General features: G+C 39.2%; 1 protein-coding gene across 2 annotated transcripts in view; it reads right to left on the reverse strand.

The window, feature by feature from the left end:
- TMX4 (thioredoxin related transmembrane protein 4) overlaps positions 1–14,692 on the reverse strand; it is a 45,264-nt gene extending 30,572 nt beyond the window's left edge. The window contains exons 1-2 of one of the 2 annotated variants that reach the window (XM_045445279.1): positions 14,274–14,692; positions 2,400–2,515 (exon numbers count right to left, since the gene is read on the reverse strand). In XM_045445279.1, coding sequence (XP_045301235.1) covers positions 2,400–2,515; positions 14,274–14,446 — 289 coding nt within the window. In that variant the 5' untranslated portion in view covers positions 14,447–14,692. The remainder of the gene's footprint in view (positions 1–2,399; positions 2,516–14,273) is intronic. The other variant, XM_045445281.1, reaches the window with a different exon arrangement.
- Positions 14,693–15,123: the final 431 nt, after the last annotated feature.

Genomic DNA, 15,123 nt, shown 5'->3' on the forward strand with positions numbered 1-15,123 from the left:
CCCAGGGGCCCTAACAGCATTAGATTTAATAAAGTATAAAATAAAATAGTATAATCTGAAGTGAAATATTCTTTAGGCCACTCAATCATGTGTGTGGAATTTTGTCTCATAATTTTTATTTATGAGTTACAGTTTTTAAATTTTTACTATTTAAAATAATTCTAGAACTTATACTTTAAAACTTGTTTTAATACATAAAACAATCATTTTTTCCTTTTTTTGGACTTTGTTTCTTCGCTATTCCTAAAGAATACTGGACCAAAGACTTTTTTCCTTCTTCTTTGATAAATATTTCAAATATATATAATTTACATTTACATAAATAGTATGAGTCAATGATAAATTTGTTTTTAAAATATTTCATTATAATAGATTTCTCTCTACCTTATCAAAAAAGCACTCAATCCATTCACACTGGAAATAGAAGCTGTAAATCTACATTTTAGATGGAAAGACTATATTCAGTTAACCTTTAGATTTGTGAATCCATCACAAAGTTAATTGTTTAATTCTTTTAACTCAAATCATGCTGTGAATTCACGGCAGGTACACCAAACGACTGAAATGTGAATAGGCCAGCTGCATTTCCAAGAAACACATCATCAAATGTATCTCCTGCCCACTAATTAGCAAGGTTTACACCTGATTTCACTGGACTCAAACTACTAAAAGACAAAAACAAGCTTACAGCAAAAGTGTAATTGCAATGACATGACTTCCAAATGGAATAACTCATTCTAATAGCCCAAACCATGAACTAGTAAGTATAATTGTCCAGCTCTAAATAGCAGATGGGCAGAAATGGATTTGATTCAAATGATTAAAAAGGTGGAGGCTTGAGAAGTAATGACTTTAACAGAAATCTCTCTCCAGGGGTTTGTCAACACATTCATCTTAACAGACACCATCAGTTTTCCTGTCCAAGTAATTGGTAATTCATTACTTTGTGTTTTTGCACTCACAGTTGTTTCAGAAAAGTAATTGCTACACCTCCATGCCTACCTTCTTTTTTCCCTTGTAAAGGGAAGAGAGAGACAGAGTATGCACAAGCATTGGAGGAGGGGCAGAGACAGAGAGAGAGAATCTCAAGCAGGCTCTGTTCACAGTGCAGAGTCCGACTTGGGGCTCGATCTCATGACCCTGGAATGATGACCTGAGCCAAAATCAAGAATCGGCAGCTCAACCGACTGAGCCACTCAGGAAACCCTTACACAGTTATTTTTAAACTACAAATACTACTTGTGTGTATCTTTTCAGAATTTAAAAGTTTCTTCTATTTCTCTCTTTCTTTTGAAAAATTATATCATTAACAGCTAATAAATGTAGATGAAACAACAGAATTAGAAATTCACCATTCTGGAAAACACTGTGAAATATTTGGTTCGGGTAAGATCATCATTTGGTTCAGGTAAGATCATCAACGCCATGTATCACCCCATAGATTATATGCTAATCACAAAATGGGGTCTTTTCTTTACAATGGAGATGTTTAATGTCATTACCTTAAACAAGTGCTCAAACTCAACATCACTAACGTGTCTTAATATGTGTGATAATATTTGTCTTTTGGTAGAGTACAATTAAAGTCACAGGATCACCTATTAAGTACTCTTGGCCATAAATGTCTAACCTGAATCATGTCTCTAGACCAAAATTCAAGTTGCAGAAAATATAAGAATAAATTAAATGTTCCTACAGAGAAACACCTAGGCAAATCCCCAGACTGTTCTCTTCAGAGTATCAATGTCATGAAAAAAAATGGGGGACTATTTTCTAGAATGAGGGAGACTAAAAAGTATAGCTACCAAATTCAATTGGTGAACCTTGATTATACCCTGGTTCAAAATGGGAAATAATGAAAAAGATTTTAATATACTTAAGTACTGAAGGGTAAAGTATCATGATGTCTACAACTGATTTTCAAATGACTCAGCAAATTAATAACAATATAAAATATATATATGTCAACACCAGCATACATAGACAGACCCAGATATGTTAACATGTTATCTGTTGATTCTAGATGGTCAGTTCGTGGGTACTCAATATCCTAGCCTTTCATCTTTTCTATATGTTTGAAAAAATTCAAAATAAAGGGGTGGCACCTTGGTGGCTCAGTTGGTTAAGCGTCCGACTTCACCTCAGGTCATGATCTTGTGGCTCCTGAGTTTGAGCCCTGCGTCGGGCTCTGTGCTGATAGCTCCAAGCCCAGAGTCTGCTTCGGATTCTGTGTCTCCCTCTCTCTCTGCCCTTCCCCTGCTCATGCTCTGTCTCTCTGTCTCTCTGTCTCTCTCTCTCTCTCTCAAAAATACATTTTAAAATAAATAAATACATTTAAATAAAAAAATCAAAATTAAAAGTAATAAGCTTTTGCATTTCATGTCCAACATGTACAGCACCTGGCTCTTGAATGACGTCCACTTTGCCCACACTGATTTGAAGTGTTTCACCGTTCCTTGCAAATGTCTCCCATTCTGAGTCAGTCTGCTGGCAGGACGGACACCAAGGGGCATAACTATAAAAGAAGAATAGCTAATCAATATCATCAACATATGAAAAAAATCTGTAAAACAAAATAGAGAAATAAGTTTTTAACTAAAGGGAAGCACAAGAGCAAGCTTTTCCAAAGACACTTGATATAGATAAACAGAAGCATATTTCCCTGCTAGAATCTAATGTATGAATATCAATTCCCCCGGAAAAACTTAGCCAAAGTTTAAGAATATTTTCACAAATTACTATAATACATAAGATATTTTATTTCAAAGTTATTCTTACAACGAACCCAAATTATACTACTTTCCAGATAGCTTATGATTTTTCAGGGTCAAACTATTTTGAGTGCCCCACTAATGGCAGACAATTTTCACAAGGGCCTCTTTAAACTACACAAACCAGTTGCAGACCCATCAATGTGAGATCTGATGGACAGAAGATGTATTGCCAGTGGGTGCCCCCAAATGCAAATCATTTCCAAAGATATGTGGCAGTCTGAAGCATTCTCAGAAAGTAGAAACTATAGGCTAAGCTGGCTAAATGACACTTTGTTAAATAAAAGAGGAATTAAAAATAAACACTTGGGACTTCAACCAGAACTCTGGTTTTTTACATTATTTTTTTCATTCAACAAACATGATCTAAGCACCATTCTAGAAATTGAGGCCACAACTGTGAACAAGACAAACGTGGTACCTCCTTCCTCCTTGTGGACTGCATCACTCACAGATGAAAAGAGGTAAACATAGAGGTAATGACATTCCAAGTGGCACATGCCATGACTCAGAATGTGGATGCTATGGGACACTCAGGAGCTGTGTGATCTCAGAGGGCCCACAGAGAAAGGAGCATCCATGCTAAGATCTAAAGTAAGAGTAACGGCCAGAGAGGGCTCAGGGAATGTTCTAATGTAAGCAGAGAGAACAGTTAAGTGTGAAGGATCAGAGTACTGACAGGACAGAATGAAGGCATCATTCACAGCCTTTAAAAATGTATGAGGAGTTAGGACTTTATTCAAAGCTCCATTACCTATACTCTAAAAAAGTGAGAATCATAATCAGATTTACATTTTTGGAAAAGTCACCTGGCAGCTCTTTGGATAATGGATCAGGGAAAGGATAAGATGGAAGGAAGCAAACTGGAAGGTTAGGCTGTCATCCTGGCAATATGTTAAGGGCCTCGCTTTGTTCCTATGATCCTAGAAAACATCATAAATAGGTCATAAAGCTCTAACACAGCCAAGATTTTATATGCAGATGTTAAAATAGGAATCCAGAAAAGGTTCCTGTTTAGAAATATAGTGGATTGAACAGTGTCTCTTAAAAAGATACATCCAACTCCTAAGCCCCCATACCTATGCATATGATCTTATTTGGAATAAGGGTCATTATACATATAATTAAATTAAGGATCTTGGGGTGTGATTATCCTGGATTTAGGATAGGTTCTCACAAGAGAAAGAAGAAGGATGTGTGACACAGAGAAGAAGGAAGGCCATGTGAAAACATAGTCAGAGATGGGTGTTATGCAGCTACAGGCCAAGGGAAGCCACGCTGGCCACAAGAAGCTAGGAGAGGCATGGAACAGACAGTCTCACAGCGCCTCCAGAGGAAGCCAGCTTGCCAACATTTTGATTTTGGAATTTGGGTCTCCAGAATTGTGAGAGAGTAAATTTCCATTGTTTTAAGCCACTAAGTTTGTAGTAATTTACAGTTGTCCAAGATAAAATTTGAAATAAGAAGAGATTGAGATCAAATATGCCTTATGAAGATTTTAAGAGTTGGTCGAGCTATGCTTATTATAAACTATTGTTAACAAACAGTAACATGTGCTGGAAATCCATTTTAAAGTACTAACATAGGACACAAGTAAAAGAAAAATATTTACAGAATAATGTCACAAAAATACATTAGTACAAATGGAGAGATATTTTGTTTTGCTGAATAATACCCAGACGGAAAAAGCAGTAAATAAAATTAATCAATGCTCACAAAATAGGACACAATGCTCACAATGCTCACAAAAAAATCACTGGACACTGAATATTTTGAGATGCCACCAACTAGGCATATTTTAAAAATCTGCTTAAATGGGGCGCCTGGGTGGCTCAGTCGGTTAAGCATCCAACTTTGGCTCAGGTCATGATCTCACAGTTTGTGACATCGAGCCCCATGTCAGGCTCTGTGCTGTCAGCTTGAAGCCTGGAGCCCACTTCAAATTCTATGTCTCTCTCTCTCTCTGCCCCTTCCCTGTTCGTTCTCTGTCTCTGTCTCTCTCTCAAAAATAAATAAACATTAAATTTTTTTTAAAAAAATCTGCTTAAATCTGTTTAAATTATACTTTAAAAATCCTCAACTCAAGTCAAAATACTGAGTGGATAAATGCAATAGGTATTTTTAAAAGACCTGATATCACTGATTGTTTACATACAATGGCTGAATATTAGAGTAGGTAAATTATTCCACCAAGGGGTAGAGGGCAGGAGATATAGATGAACCAAGATTGGCTGTATGTTGATACAACTGATAAATCTGGATGATGGATGATGAGGGTTCATTGTACTACCCCTATTTTTGTGTATTTTTTAAATTTTCCTAATAGGTTTTGTCGTCTTATTGAAGTATAACTGACATATAACATTACATTAGTTTCAGGTACAACATAATGATTAAATATATTTTTTAAAAGACTTGATTAAATGGAAAGATAAGCCAAGTTCTGGATGGGCAGGCTCAGCATTGTGAAAATGTTGATTCTTACCCCCGATTTATTTTCCGTTTTATTCCATTCCCGAACTATTTTTACAAAATATGGCATCTATTATTTTTATGTTAGGAGAAGAAAGTGGTGGGGGAGAAAGAGAGGTAGGAAAGAATGTCTGCCAAAGAATGAGACACGAACACCTGGGTGGCACAGTCGGTTAAGTGTCTGACTTTGGCTCAGGTCATGATCTCACAGATCGTGAGTTCGAGGCCCGTGTCAGGCTCTGTGCTGACAGCTCAAAGCCTGGAGCCTGCTTGGGATTCTGTGTCTCCCTGTCTCTCTGCCCCTGTCTAACCACCTCTGTCTCTCTCTCTCAAAAATAAATAAACATTTAAAAAAAAAAAAAAAGAATAAGACAAACACACATGCACACACAGGGAAAAAATGTCTTAGGAAAGGAAATAAAGGGGAAAAAGTGTTAAATGATCAAATTCTGTAATAAGATTTAGGCACAAAGGTGCTGTTAGGTCATCATTTACAAACCCTTTTATCTCAACCTGGGGGGAAGCATGCCTGTAAATGCCATGCAATACTCAATGCAATGATGCATACAAACCAACTTTCCTGAAAAACAGTAACAAACTGAAAGTGGGCAATATTTTGATCTTTCACATTATGAGGAGGTTACAGGGGGTTAAAAGTCAACATGATGGGTTGCATTTACTTCAAGATAAGTATTGAGATTAGGCCCAGCCCAGCAAGAGAAAGGACTGTCCAAAGCAAGGCACGCATTTCTCTGTCCAGCCAGGCCCCTAGATGCAACCAGACTTAAGCACAATTTTTCACCCTAAGGATTGTTCATACTTCTCTAGAGGGGTAGAATAGCCAATTCCAAGATGATTCTAAAAGGTCATTAATCTTCTCATTACATCTCACTGTCTAGTCCCTGAGATCCCAGAGATACATGTGGACCAGAAGACATGATCCAAGAACAATCCACTGACATCTTTGAACATAGCTGATTTTAAACATGTGAATCTCTACATTTCCAGGGCATTGTATATACCTGGTGCAGTTAAGTGCTCAATAAATATTTGCTGAATAAATAAATTAAAAAATTAAAAAATATATATAGTCTTTATTTGAGAAAAGTCATTTTCTACATATTTGAAAAACATTCAGGGGTGCCTGGGTGGCTTAGTTAAGTGTCCAACTTCAGCTCAGGTCTTGCAGTTCTTGAGTTCGAGCTCCATGTCGGGCTCTGTACTAACAGCTTGGAGCCTGGAGCCTGCTTCAGATTCTGTGTTTCCTGCTCCCTCTGCTCCTCCCCTGCTTTTGTACACAAGCTCTCTCTCTCTCTTTCCCTCTCTCTCTCAAAAATAAATAAATTTAGAAAAAAACCGTCATATGGCAGATGTTACTGGGACAAGCAGTTGGTAAACTTTAGGAAAAAAGAGGACATTTTATTATTAAGTATACTTTGACAGGCATTTCTGTGTATTAGATAAGTACTGCCAGAGGATTCAGCAAGACCAACCACAAATTAACCATGTGACTTTGGGCAGGCAGCTTAATACTCACTCCATGCCTCAGCTTCCTCAACTGCAAAATGGGATAATAACACCAGCTACCTTAGAAGGTTGTTGGGAGATTGGATGACTTATATAAAACAGGTACATGTTAAGAACAATTATTAATACCAATTACATTTGTAATACACTGTTTGGTTTCCAAGACACTTTTATGATACATTAGCTCATCTGAACCTTACAACCTCCCTGTCAAACAGACAATGCAGATTTAAAGGACCTAGCTTAAGGTCACCTAAGACCACACAGAGTAAGAACCCAGATGGAGCATTTAGTTTTTGTTTTGTTTTTTGAGGCGGGGGGGGGGGGGTGCTTCAGGGGAAGAGGGAGAAAGAATCTCAAGGAGCCTCCATGCCTAGCACAAAGCCTGACTGGGGCTTGTTCTCATATCCATGAGATCATGACCTGAGCCAAAATCAAGAGTCAGATGCTCAACCAACTGAGCTACCCAGGCTCCCCCCATCTTTTTTTTTTTTTTTTTTTTTTTTTTTTAGATACCAGTCCCTAGTCTCTAGACAGGCTATTATATAAAGTGGGATTTGGGTAACATTGATCCCTAGATATAAAAATGCCACTGAGGTTATTTTCGATATTCCATTTTTTATGTAGCTGCTACCCACTGGAGACTGAGGGACTATGAATGCCACTATTTCTGAGATTTAATCAGAGCTATTTGTGTTGGAGTGCACCAACATCATTCATTAACTTAGTGCATTCTTTGGTGGTAAAAATAAGGCAGCTCTGAGTCTCTGGTGTGGGAATTGGCCCACTGTTGTTTCAGCTTTTCAAATTATTAGTATTCTTTTGTATCTGAAGGACGATGATTTAGATGGTAATTTAGAACCTACTACAGGAAGGTTCTTCAGGGACCAAACGAATACAAAGAAGAAAAGTCATGACTTTCATGTGCTAATGCACTCTCTGTGTCTGTGTAAGTACGTGTATATAAATGTAATCTTTCTGTACATACACATGATGAAAATCATCAGAAAGGACTGATCACGATCTTTATTTATATTATTTAAAACTAGCTCATAATGTCAATCTTCTAAGAACTATAAAAGGGTTGACCTGCCATAACTGTCTTTTACATTCAAATTAATCCTTCTTTAAGAGCCTCCAAAAGGAATTAGAACCTTTACAGTCAAACTGAACCTTTACAGAAAACTATATGACAGTATCTTATCTATTTAAGCTTTTCCCAGGTGCCAGGGGTATATAAAATTAGCAAGCTTCATAAACACATTTAAAATGCCGTACGGCTAAAACACAGACTTGAATATTAATCCAAGGTTTTTAACCACTTTGGGAAACAAAATTCTAAAGCATGTTTTCGTCATCCATGTTATGCAATTCATGCATAAATTATACTTAGCTTCTGTTATATGTAAGGTAGTTGAAGGCCTTTGATTACTTTGATTTCATGAACCAACTGAATTTGGTGTGAGAGTTCATTAAGTACGTGAAACACACCAGAGAAAGGAGTTAACTTAAATACATTTCCTAGAAATAAAATTTTACTAACACTACATTTTTATTCTCCCAATAATGTGCAATTTTTCTTCTTCTGTTTTGGCTCAAATTTCACCAGTGTGTCCCCGTACATTCTCTTTTCTCATCCATGCAGAGATGAGATAGACAATGACTGATACAGTCAATTTTCACTTAGAACTTATTTTGCCCAAAATGCTCAAAAGAATATGTGACAACGAAGATGAAAGAGGTAAACTAGGGTCATTTTTCTATGCCTTAATACATGAAACTAAATCAAAATGTCTTAGCTGATGACTTAACTACATCAAGTATCATTCTTATATCTGGAAAACATGGGAAAACTCATAATAATCCAAGAGTTGGAAGGCTTATATTTAATTCAATTTCTTTAGAAGATCATTTCTAGGGCATTTTATCATAAAATGTAGAGAAAAAATAAAAATGGATAACTCCACAAAAATCATGTTATGTGCTAGAGAAAACAGAATTCAATCCATGGGGGCTCCTGGGTGGCTCAGTGAGTTAAGCATTGACTTCATCTCAGGTCATGATCTTAAAGTTCTTTAGTTCAAGCCCCGTGTCAGGCTCTGTGCTGACGGTTCAGAGCCTGGAGCTTGCTTCAGATTCTGTGTCTCCCTCTCTCTCTCTCCCCACTCACACTCTGTCTCTCAAAAATGAATAAATGTTAAAAAAAAAAAAATGAAGAAGAAAAAAAAAAAAAGACAAACACTCAATGAAGGCAGGGACTGGTATATTGCTTATACTGAGCCAGAACAGAGCCTGGCAGGTCCTGGACCACAGTAAATATTTAATACATTAATGAACAAATGGGAGATGATAGTGACTCTCCTTAGTATCTAAGACAATATATACAGGTGTTACCTCAGTGATACACTTGAGGAAGCTCTTGATTAAAGGAACAACTAGTCTATTATTCGTTTAAAGTATTTATTGAATGTGATAGTTATTAAGGCTCTGGAGATAAACAGGAAAAAGAAAAAATTTCTTTCTCTACTGAAAAGTTTATTGTCTAGAGGAAGAGTCAGAGAAGCATATAAATTAATATATAATTATGAGTTGTGATAAGGGCCAGGCTAGGTACAAACAAGGCAAAGTGAGAATTTTCCTGGGTGGTTGGGGTGCAGAAAAGGCAGAGCACCTGTTTGGGTGGTGAAGAGTGTCAGGAATGAGCATATAGCAATAATGCTCCGCATCTGGAGAATCTAGAGACGATAAAACCATGGGTGGGTCGTTGAGTCCCACAGGGAAAAGGCCTCCCTTAATGGTGCACCCTTCATAGTGCTGGCCAGCTGACAGCCTAAGCATGAACCGGCCAGGCTTTGTACCTTCCTCCCCTAGGTCCCCGCTATTCTCCTAGGTTTGCAGCAGGAACTGCAAAGCTCAGGCCTGCATTCTAGTTCTGGCCTTGCCAATCACTTCCTAAGGATCTGGCCTTGGCCAAAGCTTTAACCTTTTCAAGTTTCATCTCCCCTAGTTAATGAGAATGCTAACTCTGCACCAGATTGCCGGGATGATGAAATAAGACAGCATTCAGGACATGAAATGGAAGCAATGTAACTGTTTACTGTGACTGAGATGATGATGATCATAGAGGTGATAATGTGGATAACCCTTTGTGGAAACAATCTGAAATTAAATACTTCTATGTTCACTTATGAGCTATTCTTTTTCGTGTTTTTAAATACCCATAACAGTACCCGGGGCAGTGGTTTTCAATCAGAGACATTTGGGAATGTGCATAGGGAATGGAGATGATTAAAATTTTTTTGATGTCACATGAACACTAGAATGTGATGGGTAGAGGCAGTGATGCTAACGGTTCTGCAACAGGCAGGCCATCCCCACATATCAAAGAACTGTCCAACCCAAGATGCCAAGAGTGCCCTGATGAGAACCACTGCTGAATGCCTGACAGAGAAAAAGCATTCAGGAAACATTTGCTAAATAAATGAATGCTGTAGCTGCTATTTATTTCCTTCAGAGCACAGTAGATTGACACTCCCTTGAAATCAAAGAATGTCGTTCATTCATTTTCATCTTCCAAGACCCCCAAGTCTAAACCTGAAACATAACAAGCATTTAATGACTATCTCTTAAACATTCAATCTACACATCACTATACTCTATTAAACTTCAAAAAATTATGACTATCTGACAAGCTAAGGTGATGCTGCTTGAAGGCATTCTCTTCGGGAATAAGAAGGATTTTGGAAATAAAGTACTAATACCTAGAGGTTCTAAGGATATAAATGAGGCTTCCCTCCATCACAGTGACTAATTTAAATTAGAATCAAGTCAGAAAAGGTAGTATTTTATAAAGATCTATAAGCTTTACAGAGGTAAATTAACCCAAAGATATACTTTTCTTCTGAATATCAGTTTAAAAGTAGGCAGGTCAGGGCCCCTTGGGTGCCTCAGTTGGTTGAGTGTCTGACTTGATTTCAGCTCAGGTCATGCATGATCCCAGGGTCATGGAATCGAGCCCCGAGTTGGGCTCCATGCTGAGTGTGGAGCCCAGTTAAGATTCTCTCTTTCTTGGGGCGCCTGGGTGGCTCAGTCGGTTAAGTGTCCCAACTTCCGCTCAGGTCATGATCTCATGGATAGTGGGTTCAAGCCCCACACTGGTCTCTGTGCTGACAGCTCAGAGCCTGGAGCCTGCTTTGGATTCTGTATCTCCCTTTCTCTCTGTCCCTCTCCTACTCACACTCTGTCTCTCTCCCAAAAATAAGTAAACATTTAAAAAAAAAAAAAAAAGATTCTCTCTTTCTCTCCCTATGCCCCTCTTCCCTGCTTGTGCTCTCACTATATATATAATAAAATAAAATAAATATTTTTTCAAAGAAGGCAGATCAAAATTAAGCTACTTGGATATCTACTTATTTCTTTGGGGTGGGGGGGAAACACCAGAAAAATATATAGAATGTACATTTTTGTGTGCCAAAAGAACAAAAGCGGTATTCTCAAGAACTGATACAATGGGAACCAAAAAAGTTTAAAATAGTAAAAGGTTGCAAAGTAACTGAATAAAGGATAGTATGAAACAATGGAAATAGAAAGAAAGAAAACTTCAGAAGGTATTCTAAGGATTATATATACTCTTTCCTAATCCTGAGAAAGGGCAAACTTTTCATCAGAGGTTAGGATGAGAAAAGTACAACAAGCCAATCATAGAGACATGGCAGAAATAGGGAATAAAATTATAAAACAATATATGAAAGCAAACAAGAAGAGAAAAACTGAATATACAACAAGCATTAAAGAAAATGCAAACAATAATGGGATAATTTTTCAGATTTTTTTAAAAAAGTTTTCAGAATTGAAATGGTGAATTACTACAAATATATGTTTTAACTGATATTTCCCCTTAACAGAGAAGTGCTTTTTAAACACTGAAAATTCAATTGCAAGTTTCCAAAAAAAATGACTGTTTTTAAAACAAAGAAAATATAACAAATTAAATTTCATAACAGGAGCAGAAAACACTGCCAGGTCCTTAAAAACAACTGAAATTATCAATACCAATATAACCAAAAATTGTATTATAGGAGCTTTGTATGAAGTGGGATATGAGAGAAAAAAATCCCAGAAGAGAAGTAGGATATAAGCAAATGAACAAATAAATGTCATTCACAGTAATGTCAAATTTTTCATACTATCAGAAAGTCTCCTAATTGCTTCTTTAGAAAAGTTAAATGCATCATCTGTAGACCCCTCACGATCTCCATTTATTATGATCTGTTTACTTGAAAAAAGTGTTGAAACAGTAGCTAGTATTAACACATTTGGCTTTTCTGTTTTATACATCAGCAAAAAGATTCTGATAAGGCTATTTGAGTGAATTCTTAGAAATTTATGGTAGGCCTGTAGTGGTTGAGAATATAATGAATTTTCTATTTTTTTAAGTGTTCAATTTTGTGAAAGGGAGGAAAGGGGGTATCACAAACAGATAAGAGCAACAATATTTCTTCAGGACTTAGGTTCTGTTATGTAGAAAAAAGTTGGATACAATGGTTTAAATCTTCTTCCCTTTAGAGCCTCCCTTCATAGTGACTTATTCTGAAGTGTACCCAATGAAAAGGGAACTTCTAAAATGATCTCAGGCACAATACAGCTTACTTCTGGGTTCTAAGTCCCATCTTTCATCACAGCCCAACATATTCCATGCGATACACATGGCAAGTTTAGAGCAATTGGTTACTATGTCTGGGCTTGAACATTTATGAAAAGTTTAATTTGACAGTCGACGTAGCCAAACATACGAGTTGTTGGCTGTTGCACGTTTACAAGCTTCACATGGCTTACACTCACCTGAGCTTTAGCTTGTTTAGTTCTTTTACTAAGAAAAAAAAAAAAATAGAGAGATGGTTATTCCAAAAAGGAGCTATAAAGAAGTTGAGGCCTTTCTGTTTTGACCTTCATCATGTACATACACAAACTCAGTTTTAATCAGAAAACTGGCATCTAGAAAGCTCCACCGTATAAGCACCTACTTTCAAAAAGAACTCTTTGTAGTACTAGCTGACAAAATGCAGTCTAAAATCTTACAAGTATTACAAACATGACAGTCTTGAATAAAGCTCCGCTTACGTGAAAAGCTTCTCTCTTAAATGGAAAATGACCTCTTCATCTTCATCCTCCTCATACTAAACTCATTAAGTAGTTTAATAAGTGCTTCATGACTACATATTTCCTTAATCATTTCATTGGTTCATTATGACACCAAAGGCATTTTACTTTCAGGTCTTTCTATCACCTTCTTTGTGGACAAAAGGTAAATGCATGTTTGAAGGGGTAATGTGTACTATGTTCTCTGAACAGCCTAATCTGCTAAGGGACTTGTAACTTTGGGCCCTGATCTCACGCTGAGGTTTTCTCTCCATACGCATCTATCTGCAACCGAAATTGAGAAAATCAAAATGTGGTCTTGAACAAATAAAGGAAAGACCCAATTCTGTGTGTCTGTGTCCTCAAGGTAAGATTAATGGCCAAACAGTAGTGATCAAGTATGTACATGATCTGAAACTACAGTCTAAGGAGATAACGTATCATTTCTCCAGATGTTCTTCATATTCCCCACAAGCCCACCGTGATGGTCTCTGAAGCCTGTTCAAACATCCTCCCATGGTCTCCTTCAAGGCTTTTTCCAAAGGATCACTTTCTTCCTAGAAGTTAATTTTAAGCCATGTGGCTGTTCCTAACTAACTCAAAACTGTATTTTCCCATCTGCTTCAAGCAAAGACACTATCCACAGTTTACCTTCTATTGTTCAAAAGAGGCGATGTACTAATGTCCCTTTCTTTATTACACTAGCACAATTATCTACCCAGAAATCTCTACCTCTAAAAATGATAAGGAATATCAATATTTATTTGAAATCTTGTTCTAAAACTTCAAAAACACCCCATCTTCCTGTTTTATTTTTCACAATGACATCTCGGAGAATTCAATATGAAAACCAAAATACTTTGCACTAGCTGGTGTGCCCTTCACGGTCTGTAATTATCCATTCAACAAATACCCTGCGTAGCCCGTGCTACGTATTTGTACTGCGCGTTAATTTCACTGAATGGCAGCCCTTTTCGTACACACCTGTATCAAAAGCACGCGATTTTCTCACAGATTTCCTCCATTTCCCCCGACTCCCCTTGGCACGCTGCCCACCCCATCCCTCAACTCTTGCCCCCGCCCCCACCACCAAAGGCAGGGGGCTTAGCAGGCGAGGGGGGCGGCGGGTGCGGAGAGAGGCGGGATGCTCCGCACCCGCAGCTGTCACCGCGGAGGGCCTGGCGCGCATGCGCAACGTGAGCAGCCGGGCCCCGCGCGGAGGGCCGCGGGGCGAGCAGTGGCGGAACCCAGCGGGCGGTGCGGACTCCACAGCGGCCCGCGCGGACTCCACAGCGGCCCGCGCGGCTCTGGGAGGGCGGGGCCCAGGGGGGCAGTGTGGCGTGCGGGACGTGCGGGCACACTCACAATTTCAGCATCCACTCGCCCTCCATCACCAGCGTCCAGTTGGAGGCGGTCATGGGCCGCACCCAGCTCCGCTCCTGCGGCAGCGCGGCCTGCGCGGGGCCGGCCTCCTCCGCCACCGCGACCCGGACGGCCAGGAGCGCCGTCAGCAGCGGGCCCCAGCGCCCGCCCGCCATGTTGGCGCGTGGAGCGAGCCTCCTCGGCAGGGGACGTAGCGAGAGGAAGCGATGGGCCCGGAGCCTCGCTAGCTCGCAAGCCCGGGCCTTTCCAGGTAGTCGGAGGTGGTGCCGGGCCGCCCCGCCTCCGCCCCGCCGCAAGAACAGTCCCAGCTTAGAAGGCGGGCAGTCAGCGCCGCCTCTTATCCGCCTGGTCCCGCCGAGGCCACGCCCCCTCCCGCCTCCCCTTGCCGTTGCCCGGGGTGTCGGTTGCCTGGGCAACGGCCGCCCTTTCTTTCTGACACCACTCCCCCCTTCCCCCCCGAAAATAAACAGATGACCCAATGTTGCCTAAGTTAGAACAGGCGCCTCATGCACCCAGGCTCCAGTACTGAGGTTGGCGCGCGTGGGGTTTTCTAAAGAGAATCGCGTCCAGTAATTAAAAAATTCACCCCCTATTCAGTGGCAGCGAGAATAACAAGAATGGACTGCAAAGTAAACCTATTTATAATGAGAAGATGGGAGGGTGTTTGGCCATGGCCTCTTGCTGGAAGGGAGAGGAAAATTTAAGTACTCTCTGCATGTGTATATTGAAGTATCACTACCTTATTGGAGATAATATGAAACCGGACTCTGCAATTGTATCTTTTATTAATTTAAATTTTAAAAGAAACTTTTAAAACTTGAGTACTAACATA

Source organism: Leopardus geoffroyi, chromosome A3 (genome assembly GCF_018350155.1).
Source record: "Leopardus geoffroyi isolate Oge1 chromosome A3, O.geoffroyi_Oge1_pat1.0, whole genome shotgun sequence".
Classification (NCBI taxonomy): Eukaryota; Metazoa; Chordata; class Mammalia; order Carnivora; family Felidae; genus Leopardus; species Leopardus geoffroyi.